We start from the raw sequence: 27364 nt of genomic DNA on the forward strand, positions 1-27364 counted from the left end.
GGTACTTTGGAAAAATTTTAAGTCAATTTAACTTTCCTCTTGTCCAGAAAGAACTCCAACGTTAAGGATTTTACAGGTAGTATGTGTGTTTGCTCAGGCTGGAGGGGAAGGAAAGACACTACCATATCAAACAAGCCCCCCTCCAGGTTGCCAATACACAGTAAAGACTTTGCCTTTTCTCCTCAGTGCTTAAAGCAGGAGGGGAGGTGACTTCCTATACAGCTCATGAAAAGACCTGGCCCCAGTGCCAGAACTACAGTTTCTGAATCCTACTTTTAACTCTCAGCTTGGTACTAAGGACTCTGCTGTGCCAATGCCTGGCTGTGTTCTCTAACAAGCTGCTCAGAGATGGCTAAGATTAATGGGCTTTTGGTCCTCACTTCTTGGTGGTGTCAAATTTTAAGCAAAGCTGCAGGCCTTGAGAAATTACCCCAAGAACCCTAATGCTTCAGTGGAGAGGAGGCCATGAGAAAAACAGAGGCCTATTGTAAGATCACTGCCAAGATACCATAACATATGACAGGAGGAAGAAGCCCTCACCTGGGAAGCAGGAGTGCCTCCAAATTCTCATTCCTCCTCTGGCTTTAGTTAGGACTTTCTTCAGTTTATTCCAGGAGAGAAGGGAACTCACATAAATCTAATGTCTAATACAGCTCAGTCACTACACAAACCACTTTATATCTATTATGTAACTTAACCCTTTTAGCAAACCTGCAGGAATGGTGGTATTTATTCTAATTTTTACAGATAAAAGTGGGGCTCACAGAAGTTAAGCAATGTGCCCAAGCCTACACAGTGATAAGTGACTCTCCATGGTGCCACGGGCTTCTGCCTCAGCTGCTGACTGGCAGTGTTTGGTAAAGAGCCATGAAACTTCTTGGTTAACTCTGAGGACAAGCAGGCTCTTCTCTGGGGATTAGCTGGCACGCTTTCTAAACTTACTCATAACCTTGGGGAGAAAAGAGTACGGAACTGGAGATACACGTAGCTTTTTTAGGCATGCGACTAAAGGTCTGCTTCAGCCCAAAGATTATGGCTGAGTTGCCCGTATCTCTCCAGATGCCAGAGGCTCCTAATCTTGGCCCAAGAGGCCCTGGTCCGGGTGTTCCTCTAGATGAAGAACATGCATTATTTTTAATGAGATATTTCAGGCATAAGGAAAAGTCCAGAGAATATACAGAACACCTGTGTACCCACCAAAAAACAATACAAAAATAAAGTATTTTTCTTTATTTCACATTTCCCTCCTTCTCCTCCCAGAGGTAACTACTATTTGACTCTGGTATTTATTGTTCTTAAGCATTTTTACTACATATATTAGTAGACAATATATAGTATTCTTTTGCAAAGTTTAAAAATTTTATATAAATGCTATCATTCTCTATGTATCCTTCTGCAACTTGCTTTTTTCCCCTTCAACATCGTATTTGTGAGATTTATCCAGGTTAATTCATGTAATGAGATACAATACTTGAAGAAACATCTCACTTTCTTCCTGTCTCTGGTCACTCTTGCTCTTGGGTCCTCTAGATTAAAATGTACTGGCTCCAGTGAGCAGGCTGAACATTTCTTCCTTTTAGTTCTATGTGCCTCCCTTTACTATATAAAGGTTTAGTAGTGAAAAAGGTCTTCCTCCTCAGAAATCTAATTATATTCCCTAAGCAGAGGCTAAGAAACAGGGCTCGGGGGAATAAAAGTAAAGATGTAACAATATTATTTTTTTAAATTTATTATTATTATTTTTGGCCGTGCTGCGCATGGCTTGTGGGATCTTAGTTACCCGACCAGGGATTGAACCCAGGCCCACGGCAGTGGAAGTGTGGAGTCCTACCTAACCACTGGACAGCCAGGGAATTCCCAAGATGTAACAATCTTAAAAGAAATAAGCTGTAGTAGTCTAAGAAGATGGGCTTAGTGCAAATGGTTCCAAGTAGGGAATGAATCAAAAGTCCGAAGGAGTCCCTTAAGTCCAGGGGATCTTGCTAAAGTTTTATAATTTGGTTTTTTTAAAAGTATGACTGGGGCTTCCCTGGTGGCGCAGTGGTTGAGAGTCCACCTGCCGATGCAGGAGACACGGGTTCGTGCCCCGGTTCGGGAGGATCCCACATCCTGTGGAGCGGCTGGGCCCGTGAGCCATGGCCGCTGAGCCTGCGCGTCCAGAGCCTGTACTCTGCAACGGGAGAGGCCACGACAGTGAGAGGCCTGCGTACCACAAAAACAAAACAAAACAAAACAAAAGTGTGACTGAAGAAACATGGACAGAATTCTTTGAACAATTATGATCTTTTTTCAACTCTAACTGACACAGACTTAATTTTATGTTTAAGGGAGTTCACTTTTATACTCAGCCTACCCATTTGTCAGTATTTTGTTTCATTACTTACTTGGCTATATTATGTCTTCGAGTAGAGTTTTCCAGAGGGTTCACTGGTGACAAATCTCCTGAGCCTTGGAGTATTTCTGATGATTTTATATTTCAACCATATAGGATTCTTAGGTCACAATTGTTTTCCTTCCAGATTTTCTAAATGTTGTTTCACTGTCTTCTGGCCTTAAATGTTGTCACAGAAAAGTATGAGGCCAGCCTGTTTTTCTCCCTTCTATGTGCCTTGATGATTTTTTCTTTCAGTTCTATGTGCCTTGAGATTTTGCAAAATGGTGTTTGCCATTTCTCCTTTGGATCGTCCATGCCCCTATTCCTTATGCTGGTCAAATCTTGGTGTTCTTTTTGGATCTGACCTAAATTTCACTGCATCTGGCAGATATTCTTTAGTCTGTGTATGGGTACATGGCAGTTATCTAGTTTTATTATAGATGAAGCTTCCTCTTCTGGTTTTGTTTGTTTTCATTTTGGTGAGTTTGAAGGAGTAAAGCACTTACTTCATGACTTTTTCTAGAAGTTGACAGGGCTCTTTTGACAGATAGTCAGTTACAGGAGGAGGGCTTAAATTAGGGATCTCTATTTTTCATTCAGTAAATACTTACAAGGTATCTAGTATATAAAAAGTACAGTATTGAGGGGACTTCCCTGGTGGTCCAGTGGTAAAGAATCCGCCTTCCAACGCAGGGGACGCAGGTTCGATCCCTGGTCGGGGAACTAAGATCCCACATGTCGTGGGGCAACTAGGCCCGCATGCTGCAACTACTGAGCTCACATGCCTCAATGAGAGAGCCCACGTGCAGCAAACTACAGAGCCCATGTGCCCTGAAGCCCACACGCCACAACTAGAGAGAGAAAACCTGCACTCCACAACTAGAGAGGCTTGCACTCCGCCGCAACTAGAAAGAGGCCCGCGCATCGAGGCAACGACAGATCCTGTGTGCTGCAACTAAGACCCGATGCAGCCAAAGAAAAAATACTGTATTGGGAGTTAAGGGATACAAAGACATGTGAGTATTTCTGTATTCAAGGAATTTACAGCCTAGTTGAGGAAAAAAGAAAGATGCAGTAAGTGTCACATGAGCATAAGTAAAGTGATGGGCGCACAGGGAACAGAGAGGTGGGAGACAGAATTTCTGGCTAGGAAAATTCAAGAAAACTGCATGAAGCAGTTAGAATACATGTGGGACCTTGGAAGATGGGTCGGATTTCTACAGGTAAAGATCTCTAAAGAGAGGCAGTTCAGGCACAGTGAATGTCAGGGATAAAGGGGAGTGGAAATGTAAGGGGCTCAGTGGGTAGGGCAGTGAGTTGAGTGTCGGTAAAGAGGACACTCAGGGTAACAATGAGAAGCAGCAATACTGTACATTGTTTGGCTTTGAGGGCTGCACTTGCTGCCTGCAGAAAGCACGGAAAATCCAGGTGAAATCCTGGTTCCCCAGCCTGCCTGCATGTGAAGGTGCTACCCTAGACTGCTGCTTGGGTCATTCACCTTGGACTAGGAGGAAATGCAGGAGATGTTAATCAGGACCAGAGGACCAAAGATGCAGAACACAGGATTGACACTGAAGCCTCGACATTGAAGTTTTCAGTACACTTTTGATTGCTGAACATCAGCTGTCATATAAATTGGAAATGGTAGAAAATCAGAAAGACAGGCAGGAGGCTTCTCTGCATAGTCTTGCCTACACCTTCCCCAAGGCAGTCCTATTAGCATCCTTTAAGCCCTGAGGACCTTGGGCGGGTGTCCACGCCACTATCCAGAAAGTCTTAGCAGCTCACCAATGCTGGCAGAAACAAGCAGACTAAGAATATGAGAAACTCCTTTCTAGACAAATTCATGCTCCTACTGTGCCATTTAGTCCAGATGTAATAGCATCAGGGTAATCAAGTCTCACATGACTGCAATTTAATCACCTTTCCTAAATTTACTATAAGTAATTAAAACTAAATGACCCGGGGCTTCCCTGGTGGCGCAGTGGTTAAGAATCCGCCTGCCAGACCGGAAGCGCCACGCTCTAACCCGATCCTCCTCATCGGGGTTGAAACCCGGGCGCCTCCAAGATGCCGGCTTACCACTCTTCCCTCATGGACCCTGACACAAAACTCATTGGAAACATGGCACTGTTGCCTATCAGAAGTCAGTTCAAAGGACCCGCCCCTAGACAGACAAAAGATACAGATACTGTCGATGAAGCTATCTATTACTTCAAGGCCAATGTCTTCTTCAAAAACTATGAAATTAAGAATGAAGCCGATAGGACCTTGATATATATAACTCTCTACATTTCTGAGTGTCTAAAGAAACTCCAAAAGTGCAATTCTAAAAGTCAAGGCGAGAAAGAAATGTATACACCGGGAATCACTAATTTTCCCATTCCCAGAGAGCCTGGTTTTCCACTTAATGCAATTTACGCCAAACCTGCAAACAAATAGGACGATGAAGTGATGAGGGCCTACTTACAACAGCTGAGGCAAGAGACTGGACTGAGACTTTGTGAGAAAGTTTTTGACCCTCAGAATGATAAACCCAGCAAGTGGTGGACTTGCTTTGTGAAGAGACAATTCATGAACAAGTGTCTTTCAGGACCTGGACAGTAAAGGGAGCCTTGGGCAGACACTGTCTCCACAGCTGTGGTCAGCATTTACTGCAATATGTACACAGTTCTTTGCCTTTATTTCGTAAAGTTTTATACAGAGGAGAGAAGAGAGTGTGTCTTTACTTGAAGAGCTCTTTATCAAGAATTTGGGGCTGTGGGGTGGGGAAGAATGAGTTGTTGATGGGTGATTTGAAATTTCTGCAGTATTAAGCTGGTGCTTAATGAGTGATAATAAAGAAGTTTTCTAACATTTCAAAAAAAAAGAATCCGCCTGCCAATGCAGGAGACACGGATTCAAGCCCTGGTCCGGGAAGATCCCACATGCCGCGGAGCAACTAAGCCCGCAAGCCACAACTACTGAGCCTGTGTGCCACAACTACTGAAGCTCACACGCCTAGAGTCCATGCTCCCAACAAGAGAAGCCACCACAACGAGAAGCCTGCGCACCACAATGAAGAGTAGCCCTCGCTCTTCACAACCAAAGAAAAGCCCGCGTGCAGCAATGAAGACCCAATGCAGCCAAAAATAAAATTAAAAAACAAAACAAAACTAAACTAAATGACCCAAAAATACTGGGAAAAATTTCATATGGGATGCAAGATGTCTCATCTTCTCACCAGAAGCTAACTTGCAGGGTTGGGTGGTCTCTAATGGCCTTCCTAGTCATTAGTCCCATGTGGGCTGCCTATAGCTTCACCTAAACTTTTTTACTTGGAAAAATAGTAGCAGCCACCATCTAAACCTCTACTGTTTCCCCAGCTAGAAATCTTATTAGGCTATCCAAGATTATACCTCCCCCCAAACAGCAATTGACTCTGGGATATTATGCTAGGTCTTTCTATGAACTTCTCTCATATAATTAAGCTGGAGTTCCCTACAGAGCCTTAGTTTCCTTACCAAGTCTGTTCATGTCAATTCAGGACACTAACAGTGGGCTTTAGAGAGCTGCTCCTTTGTCTGCCCACCCACAGTAGGGGAGGGAGAGGTTACCAATTAGAGCAAACAAGAAAGTTATGGCACTGTCTCCCTTGGAAGGTCTGAGGCAAGAGGAGACAGAGTGAAAGTTACAAGGCCTCATGAGCTACTCTAGAACCAGGTGATCAAATGGATAAAGGCAAGTGTAGTTCTGGTTTTTAAGAGAACGGTGACATCTCTCAGTCTTACGTAGGAATCTGGAATGGGATATGGAGTAGCACAGGAACAATAAGAAAAAAGTCTGGCTTGCCAAGATTTATTCATTGTAAAAACGCAGAAATTGAGCGGGATGATTTCTAAGGCCCCATCTCATTCTAACATTCCAGGACCCAGTGTTGGAGCTAGATCATGAGAAACATGAGAAACTCTGAAGCTGAAACTTTATTATAAAGCTGAATCAAGAAGAAATAGATAACTCAAACAGACCAATCACTAGAAATGAAATAGAATCTGTAATAAAAAAAAAGCTCCCGGGCTTCCCTGGTGGCGCAGTGGTTGAGAGTCTGCCTGCCGATGCAGGGGACACGGGTTCGCAGAAACAACTGCGAGCAGGGTTGACTCAGCCTCTCTCCTCCAGAGTTGTAATCCTCACCCGGGCTGAATTTACTCCCCGGTGGCATTTGCCGATGTCTGGAGACATTTTGTTTGTTACAACTTGCGGGGGGCAGCGTGCTGCTACCAGATAGATAGTGGGTAGAGCCCAGGGAGGCTGCTAAACACTGCAACGCACGAGGCAGCCTCCCGCAACAAAGAAGTTGTGGCCCCAAATGTCAGGAGTGCCGAGTTTGACTGTTAACTATAAAAACGGAAAAAAAAAAAAAAAAAAAGCTCCCTACAAACAAAAGCCCAGGACCAGATGGCTTCACTGGGGAATTCTACCAAATGTACAAAGCAGAACTTAAACTGATCCATCTCAACTTCTTCCAAAAGACTGAAACTTTATTCTAAAGGTAATGGGGATTCTTCATAAGTTTTTGAATAGAACATGGATATGATCAGAGATATTCTTTAGGACGACAACACTGGCAACATGTCACCTCTGTGAGATGAGATAAAGTAATGAAGAAGAAGATGATAATGATACAGCTAACATTCTTTGTGCAAAGCACTGTTCTCAGTGCTTTGTGTCTATTAACTCACTTAGTATTCCCAATAAACCTATGAGGCAACCCAGTTTTTACCCTGTTTTATAATGAGAAAATCGGGCTCAAAGAGGTAAAGCCAATCCCCTAAGTGACTAGTAAGTGACAGACCCAGGATTCAGTCTGGGCAGTCTGACCCCAAAGCTCATGCTCTCATCCATAGGACCAATGCTGGGTGGATTTGGAAGAGAAAGAAAAATGGAGACAGGAAAATAAGTTAGAGAACACAGTGATTCAGGAAGAGGTCTCTGGGTCTGACCTCTTTTCCAAACCTCTACTCACAAACTGGCTACCAGCTACCTCCACACACCTGGAATGTCCTACAGGTACTTCCAATCCCATGTGCCCCGCACAAGCCTTATCTCCTCACAAATCTGCTCCTCCCTCACCCTTCCTTATCTCAGTGAGCACACCACCATCTACCCTGTTTTCCCAACTAGAAACCTGGGCTTCACCGACCAACTGTCCTCTCCCTTGCCCCTTACATTCCTTCCTTGCTCGTTCCTTGTCAGTCACCTTAGATTCCTTTACTTATGTCTAAAATTACTGATGTTCTCCAAGGTTTTGTCTTGGTTTCTTTTCTTTCAATGCCACACACTGTTCCTGGGTGGTCTCAGCTGTATCCACGGATTCGGTTACCACCTCCATGCCCACCGCCCCCAATCTGTACTTCAAGCACAGGCTTCTTTCCCGAACTCCAGTCCTATATAGCAAGTGCTGCACGTCAGGCCGCCTGCCACGAGCTCAACTTGTCACAGATGGAACGTGTCATTTCTCTGCTTCCCATCCTGCACATCTTGCTCCTTCTCCACTGATTTCTATCTTAGAGACTGGCACACCAGAAACCTTATTGCTCCAGCAAGAAATCTAAGAATTTTCCTTAATTTCTCTCTCTTTCACCTCACATATCCAGGCAGTCATCATGCTTTATAGTTTTTACCACCCTGTTACTTCTCTCCGTCTCCACTGCTATTGTGTAGTTAAGGACCTCTTCCATTTTACCAGGATTATTTCAGTAGTCTTCCTGCCTCCATATTTACCCTCTACCGATCATCTTTCTCACCACAGCCAAAATGATCTTCATAAAATGGGAATTTAATCATGCTATTCCTTTTCTTTAAACTCTTAAATTACCACTACCCATTAAACTCCTTAGAGGATAGTCCATGATTTGGCTTTTGTCCATTTATATGGCCTTGTCTCCTGTCATATCCATTTCTTTCTGAATTCTATATTGTGGTCATTATGAATCGTTTTCCATTCTTTCACATAACAAACATTTATTGAGTTTCCATAGGCCTTCAGGATATAACAGTGAAACGGAAAGATAAGGTAGTTACCATTCTCAAACTAACATCTTGTGATAGACAGGTAAACAAGATAAGGCCAGACAGTGATAATGTTATAATGAAGAAAATAAGATGTAACAGGGAGTGCTGGGACAGGTTATTTCTGAGAGGACAGTCAGCAGAGCCTCTTTTTAAGTGGTGAAATCTGAGCTAACATCAAAATGAGGAGCTGTTTCTGAAATAAGATATGCTCTCTCACACTTTATATTCTTGATGTATCTAGAACATTCCTTTCTCCAGCCTGGGGGGCTCTACTCATTTTTCAAGATTCAGTTCAAGGGTCATTTCCTTAATTAAGTCTTCTCTGACCCTTTCCTCTTCTGTGACCATACAGATTTCTGTCACAGCACTTGCAACTTCTTGTTGCATATAGCTTATGAGTTCCTTGAGAGAAGAGATTGAGCCTTATGTAGTTTTCTGTCTTCAGTTGCCTACTACATTCTTCAGCATAGAGTGAGTCCTGAAGTGTTTGATGAAAGGGTGAAATACTTGAGACAGGTTTCTATTACTAGTGCTGTGCTGGAGCCAGCTCTTCCTGCTTGGGAGAGCTGACTGGTAGCGTCTCTTCCCAACTCAGTGTTCACTGATATCACTGGTCATAGGGGGAAACTTTGTATCATGGGAATTGGCAAATGCTACAAATCAGGCCACTTATTTTTTCCTTTGGAGAACTGGTTGTTAACAATTTATCAGCACACCACTGGTAGCAGTGTACCAGAAAAATTTCTGGCTTTTTTTTTTTTTTTTTTTTGCAATTAAAGTTATACATGCATGAAGTTTAAAGCAAATTGTTCTGGCGGTTTTATTACGAATAATAGTAGTCCCCTGTTCCCTCAACTCATTTCCTTCTTCCCAGAGACAACTCTTTGACTTCTTTTTGCTGAGTATTTCAGTATTTACTTCCATGTCTATAGATAATAACATGCTTATATTACATCTTAATTTTTCAGTTTTAAGCATTGTCAATAAACTTCCCACAATGGAAGATGAGGATTTAGCTTTCCTTTCTCCTCACCACTGCTCCCTTTTTCCCTTCCTACCCTTCATCCTTTCCATATAGCTATAGCATAATTTTGGTCAATGCTCAGTGTTTATTATGACTATGTTAATTCTATTTCATAGTTGAGCCACATAGCAAACTCTGATGCTTTCTCCTTTTTTGTACAACTTTTTTAAAAACAGAGTTAATAACTGTTTTGTTTTTGTTAGTGTTCTATGTTATTACTAATTCAAACCTAACTTTTAGCCAGTTGTCTAAATTTTTCAAGATGTTTATATATATCTGGCATTTTATCAGTTTCATCTTCCTAAATAAGTGTTTCCTGGATTCCACTCTGGACTAACTGCTCCCTTTATGTTTCATGCATAGCAGTCACCCTTGGATCTGCCTTCACCATCACCCCATGGATTCTTTTTGCCTTATTCTGAGTTCCATCTCTTGTTTCATCTATCTCCTTTTGGTTTACTTTTCATTTTGGTGGGATACACCTTTTCATGTCTGAAAATGTCTTTATTCTACTGTCACACTTCATTAACATTTACCTTGAGTATGGAATTCTAGGGTGAAATTAATTTTCCTTCAGAATTTTGAAGGCATTGTTCTATTATCTTCTAGTTTTCATTGTTGCTACTGGTAAGTCCAAAGCCATTCCGGTTCCTGATTAGTTGTATATGACCTATTATTTTCTCTTTGTAAGTTGGTAGCATGCTTTGTCTCTGACGTTCTGAAGTTTCACAATGATGTGGGTTTATTTTTACCATTGGGCCAGACCCTTCGTAGGTCCTTTCATTCTGTAAATTCGTATCTTTCAGCTCTGGGACATTTTCTTTTTTTTTTTTTTAAATTTTATTTATTATTTTTGGCTGCATTGGGTCTTCATTGCTGTGTGTGGGCTTTCTCTAGTTGCGGCGGGTGGGGGCTACTCTTTGTTGCAGTGCGTGGGCTTCTCATTGCAGTGGCTTCTCTAGTTGTGGACCACGGGCTCTAGGTGCACAGGCTTCAGTAGTTGTGGCATGTGGGTTCAGTAGTTGTGGCTCACAGGTTCTAGAATGCAGGTTCAGTAGTTGTGGTGCACAGGCTTAGTTGCTCTGCAGCATGTGGGATCTTCCCGGACCAGGGCTCGAACCTGTGTCCCCTGCGCTGGCAGGCAGATTCTTAACCACTGCGCCACAGGGAAGCCCTGGGATATTTTCTTATATTATTTCTTAAACAATTTCCTTCTCTGATTTCTCAGCTCTCTTTTTATAGAACTCGTATTCAGATGTTAGACATCCTGGACTAGTCCTCTAATTTTCTATCATTTCTCTTCTATGTTCCATCTCTTTATCTTTTTGTTCTACTTTTTGTGAAATTTCAAATTTACCTTCCAATTCTTTTATTGAGGTTTTCCTATTTGTTATCATATATATATATTTTTTTGTGGTACGCAGGCCTCTCACTGTTGTGGCCTCTCCCGTTGCGGAGCACAGGCTCCAGACACGCAGGCTCAGTGGCCGTGGCTCACGGGCCCAGCCGCTCCGCGGCATGTGGGATCCTCCTGGACTGGGGCACAAACCCGTGTCCCCTCCATCGGCAGGCGGACTCTCAACCACTGCACCACCAGGGAAGCCCTGTTATCATATTTTGAATTTCCTAGAGTTTGTTTTTTGTTCTTTGAAATGACAGGTTGTTTGAAAGCATCTTTCTCTCCCTGCAGAGTCTCTATCTCTTTTTAAGTTGCTTTTTTCTATCTGTTTGATTTGGTCTCTATCTTTCATGATAGAGGCTTTCTTTAGATCTCTGGTAATCTTTGATTATCTCTTCATATTTAGGAAAGGATTCTAAAACAGCACATGAACAGAATTTGCCATCCATAATTTTCACTATAGGGTGATTTGACTGGGCTGTTAGAAATCTCTCATGTAAATAAATTCAGGTTCTTTTTCTTGGGCTGGTCAAATTCACCAGAAAAGATTCTTTCAAACTCCTGACAGAAGGCTATAGGCCTCTTTGCCAGGGTTCTGGGAGTCGTCAGGAAGTAGACTTAGGGGAGGACAGGTCTTGGTGGCCAATATCCCCAACGGTCTCCAACTTTCTTGGTTTTTTATTATGGTACTTTTCATTTCCACCCTGTCTACTGTCTTCCATCAGCCACTCTTCCTAAAGAACAAAGGCTTAACCTTTAGTTCTATCCCTGCCTCTCCCCAAAATGCTTCGCTTAATCCCTCAAGGGCAGGTGTGAGAGGTAGTTCAGCTTTTACTGGCCTCAGTCTTCCCCTATCCTTCTCTCCTATCAGTTCCCGGACAGAGAAATCAACAGACGTCAGAGCTAGAATCTATCTCAGGCTGATCTAGCCTAGTGGTGTTTTTTTTTTTTTCTTTAGCTGTGCTGCACAGCTTGTAGGATCTTAGTTCCCTGACCAGGGATCGAACCTGGGCCCCAGGAGCAAAGGCACAGAGTCCTAACCACTGGACCACCAGGGAATTCCCTAGCCTAGTGGGTTTGTTTTTTTTTTTTGCGGTACGCGGACCTCTCACTGTTGTGGCCTCTCCTGTTGCGGAGCACAGGCTCCGGACGCGCAGGCTCAGCGGCCGTGGCTCACGGGCCCAGCCGCTCCGCGGCATGTGGGATCCTCCCGGACCGGGGCACGAACCCGTGTCCCCTGCATTGGCTGGGGGACTCTCAACCACTGTGCCACCAGGGAAGCCCCCTAGCCTAGTGGTTTTTAAAATTTGTTTTATAGATTAGTTTTCACATTCTATAGGAAGAATAAGTGCCCCTTCCCCACTGCATTCCAAACAACTGTGCTTTTACCAGTTTTAAATAATGAGTTTCTGCTTAAGATTTATCTTAAGAAAAAGTTTCCTTTCTAAAAAGTCTGAAAACCATTGGTAATATCTTTCCTCTCTCCCACCACTAATGTTTGCATTTTATACAAGGAAAAAACCTGAGGTCCATACAGAGGAAGAATCTTATTAAGCATCATTCAATCTTACTCCAAGTTTAGGCTGTTCATAAACTAAGATTTTAGGGCATTCTAAAGCGTCTTAAAATGGGGCAAGATTCTCTATAACTTGTAACAGAGAAGCTCTCCCTCAAAAATGGAAAGTGGCTTATATGTCCATTCCTCCTAGGCCTCTGCTTTCTTCAGGGCTGCTGTGGGATACTGAGATAGGGGAAGGTGACACTTAGACAGTGGTACAGTGTCATTCCAGTCCTGCCAGTGGCTCACTACTGTAGAATATCAAAGCAAGAGAAGGTAGCTTCTCCCAGGACTACAATTGTCCTAAGTATGAGAAGACTGATGGAAATGCTTTCAGAGACCATATTAAATATTATGGAGCCAAAACCAAGGCCTAGGCACTATTCCTTCTTTCATCCTTTCCCCTTTCTTCCTCTCCCCAAGCTGACCCCTTTCCTAGGCTGGATTGGCCTCCAAAGTCTCCCAGAGATACCAGGGGCCTTGCCTCAAGTGGGTACAAGGGGCAACATACCCTTCCTCCACGGTAACTGAGTTCATGAGAAGGCAACTGGTGACAGTCACTCTATCTCTTATGACACAGGATGAACCAATGACTGAGTGCTTAATGGATGACTTCTCTCCAACCTGTGTATCTGGCCCAATGAGGCTGTCAGCTCCAACCTGCAAAAGGCAAATATAAATATAAAAACTTGTCCACCCATCTCAACCAACTGCAAACCAACCCTCAGATCCCTTGAGCTGGGTCTAATGGGATCTTTCCCAAAGACACTTTAGCAAGAGGGATCATCATCAGTATTTCTCAGGGCCACAAGGTCATATAATATCTCTGAGACCAACTCAAACTTACACACTCATGCACTTGTGTATATAGACGTGCTCTCCTGAAGACAGTGCTCAAATCAGGGTAAGAAGAGGGATAGAGATGGAAAGCTCCTATGTCTGAGTCCAAAGACTATATAACGGACTTTCCTTAGCGGGTCTGTGTGGCTGGGCTCAGCACCTGTCCAGGCAATCTTCCTGAGTGCCTGGGCTGGAAGGTAAGATTTTATAACCAGAACTCAGTTTGGGATTTCCCTGGGGCCAATGAGGTTCAGGGATTGACCTGAGGAGAAGCTGGGAGAAGCTGGTTTGGGGAGAAGCCCCAAACCAGCTTCTCAAGAACAAGCCTCAGTATACCCAGACACTGTCCCATAACCGCCCTGTCCAAGCTAGCACTTACCAGGTGTTTGCTGACAATCTGGGCTGATGAATGGACCAGTGATTCTTCCGGACAGATAACAGGTAGCAATTTGGACACCTTGAGGAAAGAGGTTTGGTCACTAAAGACAGACCAGAAAACACCTGAAAGCACCTAAGTAGAACCCTGTGTCCAGCAGAGATGTGGGGAGTTTGCAGCCACAGCCTCCTGTCTGGATGAGGCAGGCTGATGCATTTCCCCTAGGACAGGGATTGTTTACACAGCAGCTTCTAGATAATCTTATCCTCAGTTTCCTAGCTGAGAGTCTCCTCCCTGAAAGTAATGCCACCTCCCTCAGCTGGGAGGCTGTGAGACAAGCCTTTGAGATACCCAGGCAGCACTTGGGAGAGGAGGCCTAAAGAGAGCAAGAAGCTTCCTGAGGCCTGACCACAGTCATCCTAGGTTCCCGCTCACCTCCTGGAGCACAGCGGCCATGCATGAGGTGAGGACGGGAGTAATGTTAGACAACTCCACAATCAGGACAGACCCTGAGAAGGCATCCATGTTCTTCACAAGGCAAAATAAAATGCTGAAGGGGAAATTCACACTATTCTCTTTCCAGTATGAGAAAACTGAAAATGTTATGGGTATGGAGTGTTTTATCTCTGGACTCATTAGGAAGGCACAGATAGTGTGTCTATCTGTGATTCTCCAGCATGGGCAGAATGCTGGTCGGAGCACTGTGTGTGGTAATCACACTAGCTGAGGGAGGCCTTGCTAGACTGGCTACAATGGAGATGTGAAGGCTAATCCCTCAGTCCCTATCCCTGGGATCTCCTCTATTACACTTCAGCCAAGGCCATTCAGGCCTGTCTGAGGCACAGTGCCTGCTGACACTTCAGAGGATACTTCTCTGGCCTCAGACTATCCGTGGACTTGCTTTCAGACCAGTTGGACAGATTCTAGTCATAGAATTGAAGAAAGAGAACTAAAAGTCAAATTAAGGAAGCTTTCTATACCTTTAACCCTAAATTGGGGCTAACTTTACCCAGGACTGCCCTGAGCAAACATGGGACTAGCTGTGATTTCTCATAAACTCTCTAGCTTGGATTCCCTTGGATTTAACCAATCCAGGTTGAGGCCAGATTGAGGTCTGGGGCTGGGACCATATCTACCACATGGTGTGGGTCCTGAAGATTCTTGAGTCAGGTTTTCTTCAGGGATTCAATCCCAATCCCAGTGTTCCCTTCCTCCTGTGCCTGCTACACAATAAAGAGCTCCTGCACATGCTCGGCCTCTTCACTGTCCCCCTTCTTCACCCCTTGCCTTAACTAAAACCTGGCCTGCCTTTAGGGCACGGCTTCTCCTTAAATAGAAGCTACTCATTCTTCATATCTCACAAACCTCAGGATTAAAAGGGTGGATTGGCAAGACTCCTCATGCTCTAATGCTGTTTTCCAGACACTTCTCTCTCATGGGCATTCCTTCCTTGATGCTTTGCCATCTGGCTACTCCATACTCTGCTCCTTTGCCTCCTTAAGAAAGCTTCCTCTGTGTGCCTATGTTTACATCATCACAGTAATGATTACACAGTATTTATCTGCTTGTTTATGAAGTGCTGTAGATATCCCCATGCTGAGCAGAACAGGAGAAAGCTGTTCAACCCACAGGCCAGAAGTTAAGCCTTCTTGGAGATCTTGGCCTTTCTTTGGAGCCACAGAGGCTCTGCCTCTATGGACCAGACCCCTCACTTCTCCTTTTGCTGTACTTGGGTACCCCAATGGTTTCTCCTGACATGCCAGGTCTTGTTCAACCTTTGGAATGAGAGGGATTCTGAACAAGTCACTGTGTATCTAATGAGGAAATAAGACAAAAGGCTCAGTCTGTTCCTGGGACAGGAACTCCCATGATTTCTCTTCTAAACCCATCCTCTCACCTGTCTGTTGGCTTCCATGTAGAGTCCTAGGGTGCTCACTCGAGAGCAGAGCCCCTCTTTCATGATGTGGACGTAACAGCGCACCTGTGACCTGGACAAATCTTCCCAGCTGTCTCCTCGACAGGCATTCCAGCACGCATCATAGGGAGCAAAGGTCAGCGTATTGGTTTCTTTTATAAAACTGTAAATATCTTCAGAACAAATACCCAAACCGAGCAAGTACATGAGAGACATGACAGAGAGCATACAGAATCAGTCAAGTTTTGAAAGAGGGTACAGCTCAAACCTCTTCCCCGGCAATGCACCCATGCAGCATGGACCCTGGGGAAATCCCACTAAAACCTGAAAGCCTAAGTCAAATTAAAAGAGGCAATGTGCTTTCCTGACATCTGAAATACTGTATGATATAAAAATGCTTAAAAGGAGGTCCTGTAAGCAAGTTTGACTGACAAGCAAGCACTACTAGGGAAAATAAAATAGATGACTCTTGTACACCATGGGGTAGCAGAAGCAACTGTCCAGGCTTTAGTGAGCAGCCATGTTGGCTTTGTGCTGCTAGCCTCCATTATCATATCAGATAGTTGTGCTATGAGAGAAATAGCACAGGACTTGGGCTTCAGTTTTTCAACTCGTACAACAATCATTTGAAATCTTTTATTTTATGGTAAGAAAACTGGGGCTCAGAAAACTAAATAACCTGCCTTAGGTCATAGAGCTAATAAATGGCAGAGTAAAATTTCAAACCCAGGTCTGAGATGCTAAGCCATGATATCTTAACCATCATGCTATACTCTCTCCATTTATTCCTTTGATAAGTACATTTTTTGGAACATCTACTATGAGCCCAGGACTGGGCCAGGGACCAGGCAAGTATATGAGAGCAAACAAGACTGACCTCGTCCCTACATCCTGGAAAGGTGATAGTCTGTTGGCTCTGGTTGGACTGTCATTATACAGCCCTTCACCTTTCTTCCCTTGACAGGAGAGACTGAGTTTAGTCAGGAGTGGGGCCCCCAGAGCCTAGAGAATAGGGGAACTGAGAAGTGGTGCGCAGAGTTCAAAGTCAAAAAGGTCTAGAGGGGAACACAGCCAAACCAGAGCTGTTAACCAGAGAATGGACCTGAGGCAAGATTAGCCTGTCCCTGAAGAGCACAGTGACAGGATTTGCTTGAGCAAGCCCACCCAGAGCTCAGGGAGTGGTGTCAGCTAGCCTGTCCTAACTGTTGGCTAGATGAAAACCTGCTGCCTTGAGACAGGCATCTTGGGCTGTTGCCCAGCCACTCTTCCAAAGGTATTGTTACCCCTACCTTACTGCGCCAACTCAAGCACTGACCTAAGGACTTCAGCTCCTTTTTCTTTAGATCCTCTTCTTTTTCTTCTTGTCCTTGTTGTGATGAAGCTGAGGAGAACTGTTTTCTTACTAGGTATGGAATCAGTTCGCTCCGGATGGAAGTGATTGACCTAGGAAGAAAGAGTGGTCAAATATGAGAAATTTGACTATCTGGATCCAATCAGAATCAAAAACTGTGCATCCAAGGAAAAGCCAAATTCCTTCCTGTCATGCCATCTTGGGACTGATAGAGATTAGAAATGACAAGGATTTGGCAGTTCTGGAGAAGCAGAGGATCTACATTCTCTATCAGCTTCAGGCTGGAGGTGGGAGGGTAGTGTACTGAGTCTGAGACGCCCTTTCCCTGATCTATGCAGAAAATAGTCTTACAAGATTTATCTACAAAGTGTGTGCCTGCATGTTTGTATGTGTGTGCACACGTGTGTATCTTAACATGGTGCTTTGACTATTAACTGGCAATAACCCATGAGAAGGTAGAATGCTCTGGCCTTTTGAAAAAAAGTTATTTAAAAAAACAAAACATTTTCTATAAAGGTCTTGCGTATTTTCTGTAAGATTAATCTGGAGTATCTTAGTTTTTTTTGTTGTTATAAATGGTGCCTTTTAAACAATTATTTTCTTCTTCTTGTTGGTCAACAGAAACTCAATTCACTGTATTTTGATCTTGTAGCCAATTGCCTTGATAAACAATCTTAATACTAATATTTTATCTGTAGATTCTGGCAATCATACCAACTATGTAAACAACAATTTTCTTTCTTCCTTTCTAATCCTTATTTTTCATTATCTTACCATATTGGCTAAGACCTCCAATATACTAACGCTGAATAGAAGCACTAATAGCCATCCTTTTTTTTTTTTTAACTTCATAACTCCATTCATTTTATTCACTTGACCGCTGCATGAACAGACACACCTGAAATTTAAAACAAGAGCTTATACAGAGACCTGTTCTTTCTATAGGCATTAGCTCAGAATATATGTGGGTAAGATGACACAGAAAAATGTTTAAATGTGACATGTGAATTTAGGGCTGAGTTAAGGAGGTGCATACTCAGTCTCATATCCGGACATGTTTCAGATACCTCCTTAATGTCTATCTCCAAGACTGAAATGACTCTGTACCTCTCTGAAGACAACAGACCATTCTATCATCTCTTCATTGATGACCAGGCCTTGACCATATGGAATATTGGTGACAAACTCTCCTACTTTAACCAGCAGCCCAAGACCAGCAGGAAAATTCACAGCGTTCTGGATATCCTATCATGTCACACGGTTCTGTTTTTCATCTAAGGATATGTGGTCTCCAGCACTGTTGGTAAATTGGATTTTCCTCAGAAACGGATGCAGCTCCAGATACCGTCAGGTGATCAATGCAGGTCCTGCTTCTGGAGGGCATTTACCTTTCTTCACCATCTCTGCTTTCAGATACCAGAGGAACTGCTCGCCTTTCAAATCATCAGATACAAATAGCACCACCCAGGTCCAGCCAAAATGCAGCAATAACCATATCATTCCTTGAGCCAGGGAGGTGTCTGTAGTGGCCACCTGATAGAGCAATGAGAACTGGTCTTTATCACTCAGGATGGGATCAAAAGGACCATATGTGACCTGTGGGCTTCTGTAGAGCTCCAGAACTGTTCCAATCTCGGCTAAAAATGCCAACGCGGTTCCTGTAACAATGGCCACAGATTTTCTCTGCCCCTGGCAGTTGTAGTTAGGGAGAGTCTGATTTCCTCCAGAGAGCCAAAACAGGGCACTTTCCAAGGTCCTCTGGTCACTGGGAAAGGCATTGTAGAGGTTGAAACCCAAGGACAGATTGGGGAGCAGATGGGAGTCCTTACTGATTTCCTCACTGGCAAAGAGAAATGCCAGGACATATTGGTAGTTCTTCCAAAGCCACCTGGTCACACAGAAATCCACGGGTCAGTGAGGACAGGTGAAACTTGAGGCTGGTTTCAACTCAAACTTGAACTCCAGAGATAACTTGTCTTTAAGTTCATCCAGGGCTTTGAAGACCGTAAGACCCTAGAGCAGGGTTTCCAAACCGGGGCACTATAGATAATGCTTTGTCACGGGTGCTGTTCAGTGTAGTGTAGGCAGTCCAGCAGCATCCGCGGCCTCCACACACTAGATGCCACTAGCAGCCCCTCCCATTTGTAACAACAGAAACAATGCCTCCGCAAGTGACTAAAAGTCCCCTGGGGGCAAAGTCACACCGGTGAAAGGATGGGGAGAGGGGGAACTCTGAGGAGGGACGGCGGCGCCCAGAGCTAGGAGGAAACAGAGGCTCCGGGCCAACCAGTGGGGTGAGCCTGAGGCCCCAGGGCTGGAAACGCGGCTCACGAGAAAGGGGGAGGAATGCTGGAGCCTGTGATGGGGATGCCCCAGACCCATGCCCCTCCCTAGACTCCTACGGGATCCCCGGGACTGCCCGCTGCTCAGAGTCCTGATCCTCGAACTGAGGCCGAACGTACCATGTGAACCCAGCCCCCCGCGGAGAAAACTTTACACAGCGCAGTGAGCCACCCTGCGAGTCCTTCAGTCATTCTTACTTATTCTTGATTTTAAAGGGAATTTTTCTATTTTATCATTTAGACTGATGATTGTTACGTTTTTTTTCCCCTATCATCAAAACCACCATTTATTGACTGTCCTCTATGTGTAGATATTGGGCTTCATGCTTTACAGCCAATACCTTGCACATGTTATTGGTTTTATAAATACCCTTTATCAGGTTAAGGAACTTCTCTTTTATTCCTAACTTGCTAAGAGCTTTCAAATGGGTACTGACTTTTACTAAAAAAAAATTTTTCTTCCATCTATGGAGCTCATTGTATTTTTTTCTCCTTTATTCTGTTATGGTAATGGATTAAAACATTTTCTGACACTAACAGGTTGAATAACACTTTTCAAAGACTATATACACAATTTCTACTCTACACTCCCTCACAGTAGAGGAATTACAGGTGATTCTTCTATTTTTATGCAAATTATCAAATTTTACAACTTTAGGCTCTTCTTTAAGTTCCTTGTCTTTCATTTTCTCATAGCTTCTACGGTACTACTCTCCTGGCTTGATTCAGACTTCGCAAATTTAAAATTCATTCTGATGGGGCTTCCCTGGTGGCGCAGTGGTTGAGAGTCCACCTGCCGATGTAGCGGGACACGGGTTTGCGCCACGGTCCGGGAAGATCCCACATGCCGCGGAACGGCTGAGCCCGTGAGCCATGGCCACTGAGCCTGCGCGTCCGGAGCCTGTGCTCCGCAACGGGAGAGGCCACGACAGTGAGAGGCCCGCGCATCGCAAAAACAAACAAACAAACAAACATTCTGATGACTAAGTATTTCCCACACAGATTTCAACTTCCCTTCTACTTAAGAGTGGGCTCCCTCACATTATAACAGTTGTACTTATTTATCAATGGCTATCAAAGAATTTCCACAACAAAGTTAACTTCAATTTACTTTCATGAAATCAGATGAGTCTAGGACACCACTTACAGGAAGAAAATCAGACCAAAGGTCAATGTGTAGTAGAACCTCCAGAAGGCAAAAACATTCCTGTACTATATCACTCAGATACGAGCAGTAAGCAACCTTGGTCAAGAGCTTCGGAGCTCTCTTTCATTTGGCCTCGTTGGGTCCCTGGAGGCATGGTGCTTCCTCATGGGTATAGAGCCAGGATGTTGGGTCTAAATGACCAACAATCTGTAAAGGGGAAGAAGGAACCTGATCCTTAGTACAGTGAATATGCTTCTGATTTATACTTAGCAAAGGAAATGAAAGACGACCATATGATTTTTAGTTTTCTCTCTCATACTGTGACTTTGTTAGAATTTTAAATCACTAGTTAATTAATTTAGCACTTAATAAGACTGTAGTAATATGCCAGTCACTGTTCTGTGCCTTGGAAATACACTGTTTCTGCCCTCAAAGAATTCAAAATCCAGTGGAAAGTAGCCTGATTATGGATTTAAGGAGAAGAGTAGGAGATGAGGTTGATTAAGGAGGCAATGGAGCCAGATCATGAAAGCCTTCTGTGGCAGTCTAGACAGTTTGGACTGAGACAAGACAGTGGTAGTTTTTAAGCAGGAAAGTAACATGATCAGTTTTATTTCTTAATAAGGTAATTCTGATAGCAGTAAAAATAGGCTTGGAATAAGGAGAATGAACAGAGAGACCAGTTACAAGACTCTGAAAGATGAGATAATGTGGCCTGAGAGAGGGGTTAATGTATCAGCAGCCCTATAAACCTGACTGCTGCTTCATACTTCCCACCCTCTCTCCCAGCCCCTATTCAAAGAAGCTCTGCAGGCTGACACAGGACCACACAGATGGAGTGTAGGTAGGGAGGCAAGACAGAGGTGGAGGCTGAGGAGGGTAAGCAAAATTAGGAACCCTGGAGCTACACAGTTCATGGTTTTTGTCATTTTTAAAAGATCAAGTCAAACATCTTTGAAGAATTCTGTGTAAGCTAGAAGCTCTTGTATTGAATTTCAATGTGCTTTTTCTTCTGATCCTTTGATGGAGATTAAAAATGTCCATATAAATTCAAAGAATGAAATAACACTTACTCTTAGCTTTTTTCTCCCCTTTTAATGCTCCAAACCAGTGTGGGTAGCAAATGTTCCTTGGCCCCCTCTGGTGGAAAACAAGTCAGTTCCCTTTGAAGAAATGACAAAGCATGGACAGCTGGGGGATTTTGGAGCCACGATATTTACACTATAGGCCAAACAGAACTGTCACTGCAAGAGGCAAGCAAACAAGCCTTGGCACACAGCCCTTTAGGCAGAACCCTTTAAGGAGACCAGACAAGGATCTGCGGAGAGGATCTGAAGCCTCAGTCCTGACAGGTCCCACCTGCCTCTGCTGGGGCTCAGCAATCAGGTCAATCTCATAATGCGGTTGGCCTAGCAGCACAATGGAGGACAAAATCACTCTTCCTGCACTGTACTCAAACTAGAGGTAGCTCAAAGCTGTGCCAAGAAGTGGGACAGGCCACTATGACCCACTGTGAGCATCCTGACCTTGGGGCTGAAGACCAGCAGCTGGGTCAACTGTTCTGGGCCTCGGCAACCTCACTTTCCCCCTTCCCTCTCATACACAGCCTTCCCAGAAACACCTGCCTCATGTCATAAAATTATAAGCTCCTAAGAAATAAGAAATCACAAAGGAGAACAACATATTGACTATCAGATGCAAACAAATAATGCCACCAAATAAAAAAGACAAAATATTTGTTACATACAGGACAAAAGATTAATATTTTTAATAGGTAAATAGATATAAATGTTCAAAAATATATAAAAATATTTTAAAGAAATAAATATCAAAAAAAGATGCAGGGCTTCCCTGGTGGCGCAGTGGTTGGGAGTCCGCCTGCCGATGCAGGGGATGCGGGTTTGTGCCCCGGTCCGGGAGGATCCCGCATGCCGCGGAGCGGCTGGGCCCATGAGCAACGGCCGCTGGGCCTGCGCGTCCGGAGCCTGTGCTCTGCAGCGGGAGAGGCCACAACAGTGAGAGGCCCGCGTACCCCCCCCAAAAAAAAAAAAAAAAAAAAAAGATGCAATTTCTCTCACAAATTAGCAGATTTAAAATAATTCTCATTAGTGATAAGGGTGCTTCTCATACAATGTATAAACTGGTAAAATCTTTTCTGAAAAGTAATTGGCAATACATAACAAAGGTCTTGAAGACATTCATATTATCTTATCCTATAATTCTATTTCTATAAATCTAAAGGAAAATACATCATGCTCAATAAACATTTGCTGAATAAACAACATAATCAGATAATAAAAAAGAATCTTTGCACAAAAAGGTATTCTTCTTAATGTTAAAAAATAGAGAAAAACCAAATATCCAACAATGGAAGAACAATCAAACACAAATGTAATAGAATAGCATATAGGAAAAACTCTGATCATAAAGAATTTTTTAGATCACAAAGAATTTTTAAATGACACAGGAAAATGCTCATGAAATAATACTGAATAAAGAAAGCAGAAAGCAGAGAGGGCAGACAGCAGAAGCAACAATAACTACAATCCTCCAGTTTGTGGAACAAAAACCATATTCACAGAAAGACAGACAAGATGAAAAGGCAGAGGGCTATGTACCAGATGAAGGAACAAGATAAAACCCCAGAAAAACAACTAAATGAAGTGGAGATAGGCAACCTTCCAGAAAAAGAATTCAGAATAATGATAGTGAAGATGATCCAGTACCTCGGAGAAAGAATGGAGGCAAAGATTGAGAAGATGCAAGAAATATTTAACAAAGACCTAGAAGAATTAAAGAACAAACAAACAGAGATAAACAATACAATAACTGAAATGAAAAATACACTAGAAGGAATCAATAGCAGAATACCTGAGGCAGAAGAATGGATAAGTGACCTGGAAGACAGAATGGTGGAATTCATTGCTGCGGAACAGAATAAAGAAAAAAGATTGCAAAGAAATGAAGACAGCCCAAGAGACCTCTGGGACAATATTAAGTGCAACAACATTCGCATTATAGGGTCCCAGAAGGAGAAGAGAGAGAGAAAGGACCAGAGAAAATATTTGAAGAGATTATAGTCAAAAACTTCCCTAACACGGGAAAGGAAATAGCCACCCAAGTCCAGGAAGAGCAGAGAGTCCCAGGCAGGATAAACCCAAGGAGAAACATGCTGAGACACATAGTAATCAAATTGACAAAAATTAAAGACAAAGAAAAACTATTGAAAGCAACAAGGGAAAAACGACAAATAACATACAAGGGGACTCCCATAAGGTTAACAGCTAATTTCTCAGCAGAAACTCTACAAGCCAGAAGGGAGTGACATGACATATTTAAAGTGAGGAAAGGGAAGAACCTACAACCAAGATTACTCTACCCGGCAACAATCTCATTCAGATTCAATGGAGAAATCAAAAGCTTTACAGACAAGCAAAAGCTAAGAGAATTCAGCACCACCAAACCAGCTCTACAACAAATGCTAAAGGAACTTCTCCAAGTGGGAAACACAAGACAAGAAAAGGACCTACAAAAACAAACCCAAAACAATTAAGAAAAGGGTAGCAGGGACATACATATTGATAATTACCTTAAATGTGAATGGATTAAATGCTCCAACCAAAGGACACAGGCTTGCTGAATGGATACAAAAACAAGACCCATATATATGCTGTCTACAAGAGACCCACTTCAGACCTAGGGACACATACAGACTGAAAGTGAGGGGATGGAAAAAGATACTCCATGCAAATGGAAATCAAAAGAAAGCTGGAGTAGAATACTCATATCAGATAAAATAGACTTTAAAATCAAGACTGTTACAAGAGACCAGGAAGGACAACTACATAATGATCAAGGGATCAATCCAAGAAGAAGATATAACAATTATAAATATATATGCACCCAACATAGGAGCACCTCAATACATAAGGCAAATGCTAACAGCTATAAAAGAGGAAATCAACAGTAACACAGTAATAGTGGGGGACTTGAACACCTCACTTACACCAATGGACAGATCATCCAGACAGAAAATTAGTAAGGAAACACAAGCTTTAAATGACACAAGAGACCAGATAGATTTAGTTGATATTTATAGGACATGCCATCCAAAAAAACAGCAGATTACACTTCTTTCTCAAGTGCGCATGGAACATTCTCCAGGATAGATCACATCTTGGGTCACAAATCAAGCCTCAGTAAATTTAAGAAAAATGAAATCATATCAAGCATCTTTTCTGACCACAACACTATGAGATTAGAAATCAATTACAGGGAAAAAAATGTAAAAAACACAAACACATGGAGGCTAACCAATATGTTACTAAATAACCAAGAGATCACTGAAGAAATCAAAGAGGAAATCAAAAAATACCTAGAGACAAATGACAATGAAAACACGACGATCCAAAACCTATGGGATGCAGCAAAAGCAGTTCTAAGAGGCAAGTTTATAGCAATGCAATCCTAGCACAAGAAACAAGAAAGATCTCAAATAAACAATCTAACCTTACACCTAAAGGAACAGAGAAAGAAGAAAACACAAAACCCAAAGTTAGTAGAAGGAAAGAAATAATAAAGATCAGAGCAGAAATAAATGAAAAATAAATGTAGGAAACAATAGCAAAGATCAATAAAACTAAAAGCTGGTTCTTTGAGAAGATAAACAAAATTGATAAACCATTAGCTAGACTCATCAAGAAGAAGAGGGAGAGGACTCGGATCAATAAAATTAGAAATGAAAAAGGAGAAGTTACAACAGACACCACAGAAATACAAAGCATCCTAAGAGGCTACTACAAGCAACTCTATGCCAATAAAATGGACAACCTGGAAGAAATGGACAAATTCTTAGAAAGGTATAACCTTCCAAGACTGAATCGGGAAGAAACAGAAAATATGAACATACCAATCACAAGTAGTGAAATTGAAACTGTGATTAAAAATCCTCCAACAAACAAAAGTCCAGGACCAGATGGCTTCACAGGTGAATTCTATCAAACATTTAGAGAAGAGCTAACACCAATCCTTCTCAAACTCTTCCAAAAACTTGCAGAGGAAGGAACACTCCCAAACTCATTCTATGAGGCCACCATCACCCTGTGACCAAAACCAGACAAAAATACTACAAAAAAAAGAAAATTACAGACCAATATCACTGATGAATATAGATGCAAAAATCCTCAACAAAATTCTAGCAAACAGAATCCAACAATGCTTTAAAAGGATCATACACCATGATCAAGTGGTATTTATCCCAGGGATGCAAGGATTCTTCAATATATGCAAATCAATCAATGTGATACACCATATTAACAAATTGAAGAAGAAAAACTATATGATCATCTCAATAGATGCAGAAAAAGCTTTTGACAAAATTCAACACCCATTTACGATAAAAACTCTCCAGAAAGTGGGCATGGAGGGAACCTACCTCAACATAATAAAGGTCATATATGACAAGCCCACAGCAAACGTCATTCTCAATGGTGAAAAACTGAAAGCATTTCCTCTAAGATCAGGAACAAGACAAGAATGCCCACTCTCGCCACTATTATTCAATATAGTTTTGGAAATCCTAGCCACAGCAATCAGAGAAGAAAAAGAAATAAAAGGAATACAAATTGGAAAAGAAGTAAAACTGTCACTGTTTGCAGATGACATGATACTATACCTAGAGAATCCTAAAGATGCCACCAGAAAACTACTAGAGCTAATCAATGAATTTGGTAAAGTTGCAGGATACAAAATTAATGCACAGAAATCTCTTGAATTCCTATACACTAATGATGAAAAAAGTGAAAGAGAAATTAAGGAAACACTCCCATTTACCACTGCAACAAAAAGAATAAAATACCGAGCAATAAACCTACCTAGGGAGACAAAAGATCTAAAACTATACGACACTGATGAAAGAAATTAAAGAGGATACCAACAGATGGAGAGATATACCATGTTCTTGGACTGGAAGAATCAATATTGTGAAAATGACTATACTACCCAAAGCAATCTACAGATTCAATGCAATCCCTATCAATTTACCAATGGCATTTTTTACAGAACTGGAACAAAAAAAATCTTAAAATTTGTATGGAGACACAAAAGACCCTGAACAGCCAAAGCAGTCTTGAAGGAAAAAAAACAGAGCTGGAGGCATCAGACTCCCTGACTTCAGAGTATACTACAAAGCTACAGTAATCAAGACAATATGGTACTGGCACAAAAACAGAAATATAGATCAATGGAACAGGATAGAAAGCCCAGAGATAAACCCATGCACCTATGGTCAACTAATCTATGACAAAGGAGGCAAGGATATACAATGGACAAAAGACAGTCTCTTCAATAAGTGGTGCTGGGGAAACTGGACAGCTACATGTAAAAGAATGAAATTAGAACACTCCCTAACACCAAACACAAAAATAAACTCAAAATGGATTAGAGACTTAAATGTAAGACCAGACACCATAAAACTCTTAGAGGAAAACATAGGAAGAACACTCTTTGACATAAATCATAGCAAGATCTTTTTTGATCCACCTCCTAGAGTAATGGAAATAAAAACAAAAATTAACAAATGGGACCTAATGAATCTTAAAAGCTTTTGCACAGCAAAGGAAACCATAAACAAGACAAAAAGACAACCTTCAGAATGGGAGAAAGTATTTGCAAACAAATCAATGGACAAAGGATTAATCTCCGAAATACATAAACAGCTCATGCAGCTCAATATTAAAAAAACAAACAACCCAGTCAAAAAATGGGCAGAAGACCTAAATAGACATTTCTCTAAAGAAGACATTCAGATGGCCAAGAAGCACATGAAAAGCTGCTCAACATCACTAATTTTTAGAGAAATGCAAATCAAACCTCACACCAGTTAGAATGGGCATCATCAGAAAATCTACAAACAACAAATGCTGGAGAGGGTGTGGAGAAAAGGGAACCCTCTTGCACTGTTGGTGGGAATGTAAATTGATACAG

General features: G+C 42.4%; 1 protein-coding gene, 1 non-coding gene and 1 pseudogene across 4 annotated transcripts in view; 1 reads left to right on the top strand and 2 right to left on the bottom strand.

Moving 5' to 3' along the window:
* Nucleotides 1-27364, bottom strand: part of EIF2B3 (eukaryotic translation initiation factor 2B subunit gamma) — a 163000-nt gene that overhangs the window by 12458 nt on the left and 123178 nt on the right. For all 3 annotated transcript variants that reach the window (XM_007450355.1, XM_007450353.1, XM_007450354.1), the window contains exons 7-10: nt 16856-16983; nt 15523-15713; nt 13629-13706; nt 12921-13069 (exon numbers count right to left, since the gene is read on the bottom strand). In XM_007450355.1, coding sequence (XP_007450417.1) covers nt 12921-13069; nt 13629-13706; nt 15523-15713; nt 16856-16983 — 546 coding nt within the window. The remainder of the gene's footprint in view (nt 1-12920; nt 13070-13628; nt 13707-15522; nt 15714-16855; nt 16984-27364) is intronic.
* LOC103072269 (actin-related protein 2/3 complex subunit 3 pseudogene) lies at nt 4445-4981 on the top strand (annotated as a pseudogene).
* Nucleotides 11838-11909, bottom strand: TRNAK-UUU (transfer RNA lysine (anticodon UUU)). The gene has a single exon. It is a non-coding gene; the product is annotated as a tRNA-Lys (tRNA).

This window comes from Lipotes vexillifer, unplaced genomic scaffold (assembly GCF_000442215.2).
Source record: "Lipotes vexillifer unplaced genomic scaffold, Lipotes_vexillifer_v1.1 scaffold961, whole genome shotgun sequence".
NCBI classification, from domain to species: Eukaryota; Metazoa; Chordata; class Mammalia; order Artiodactyla; family Lipotidae; genus Lipotes; species Lipotes vexillifer.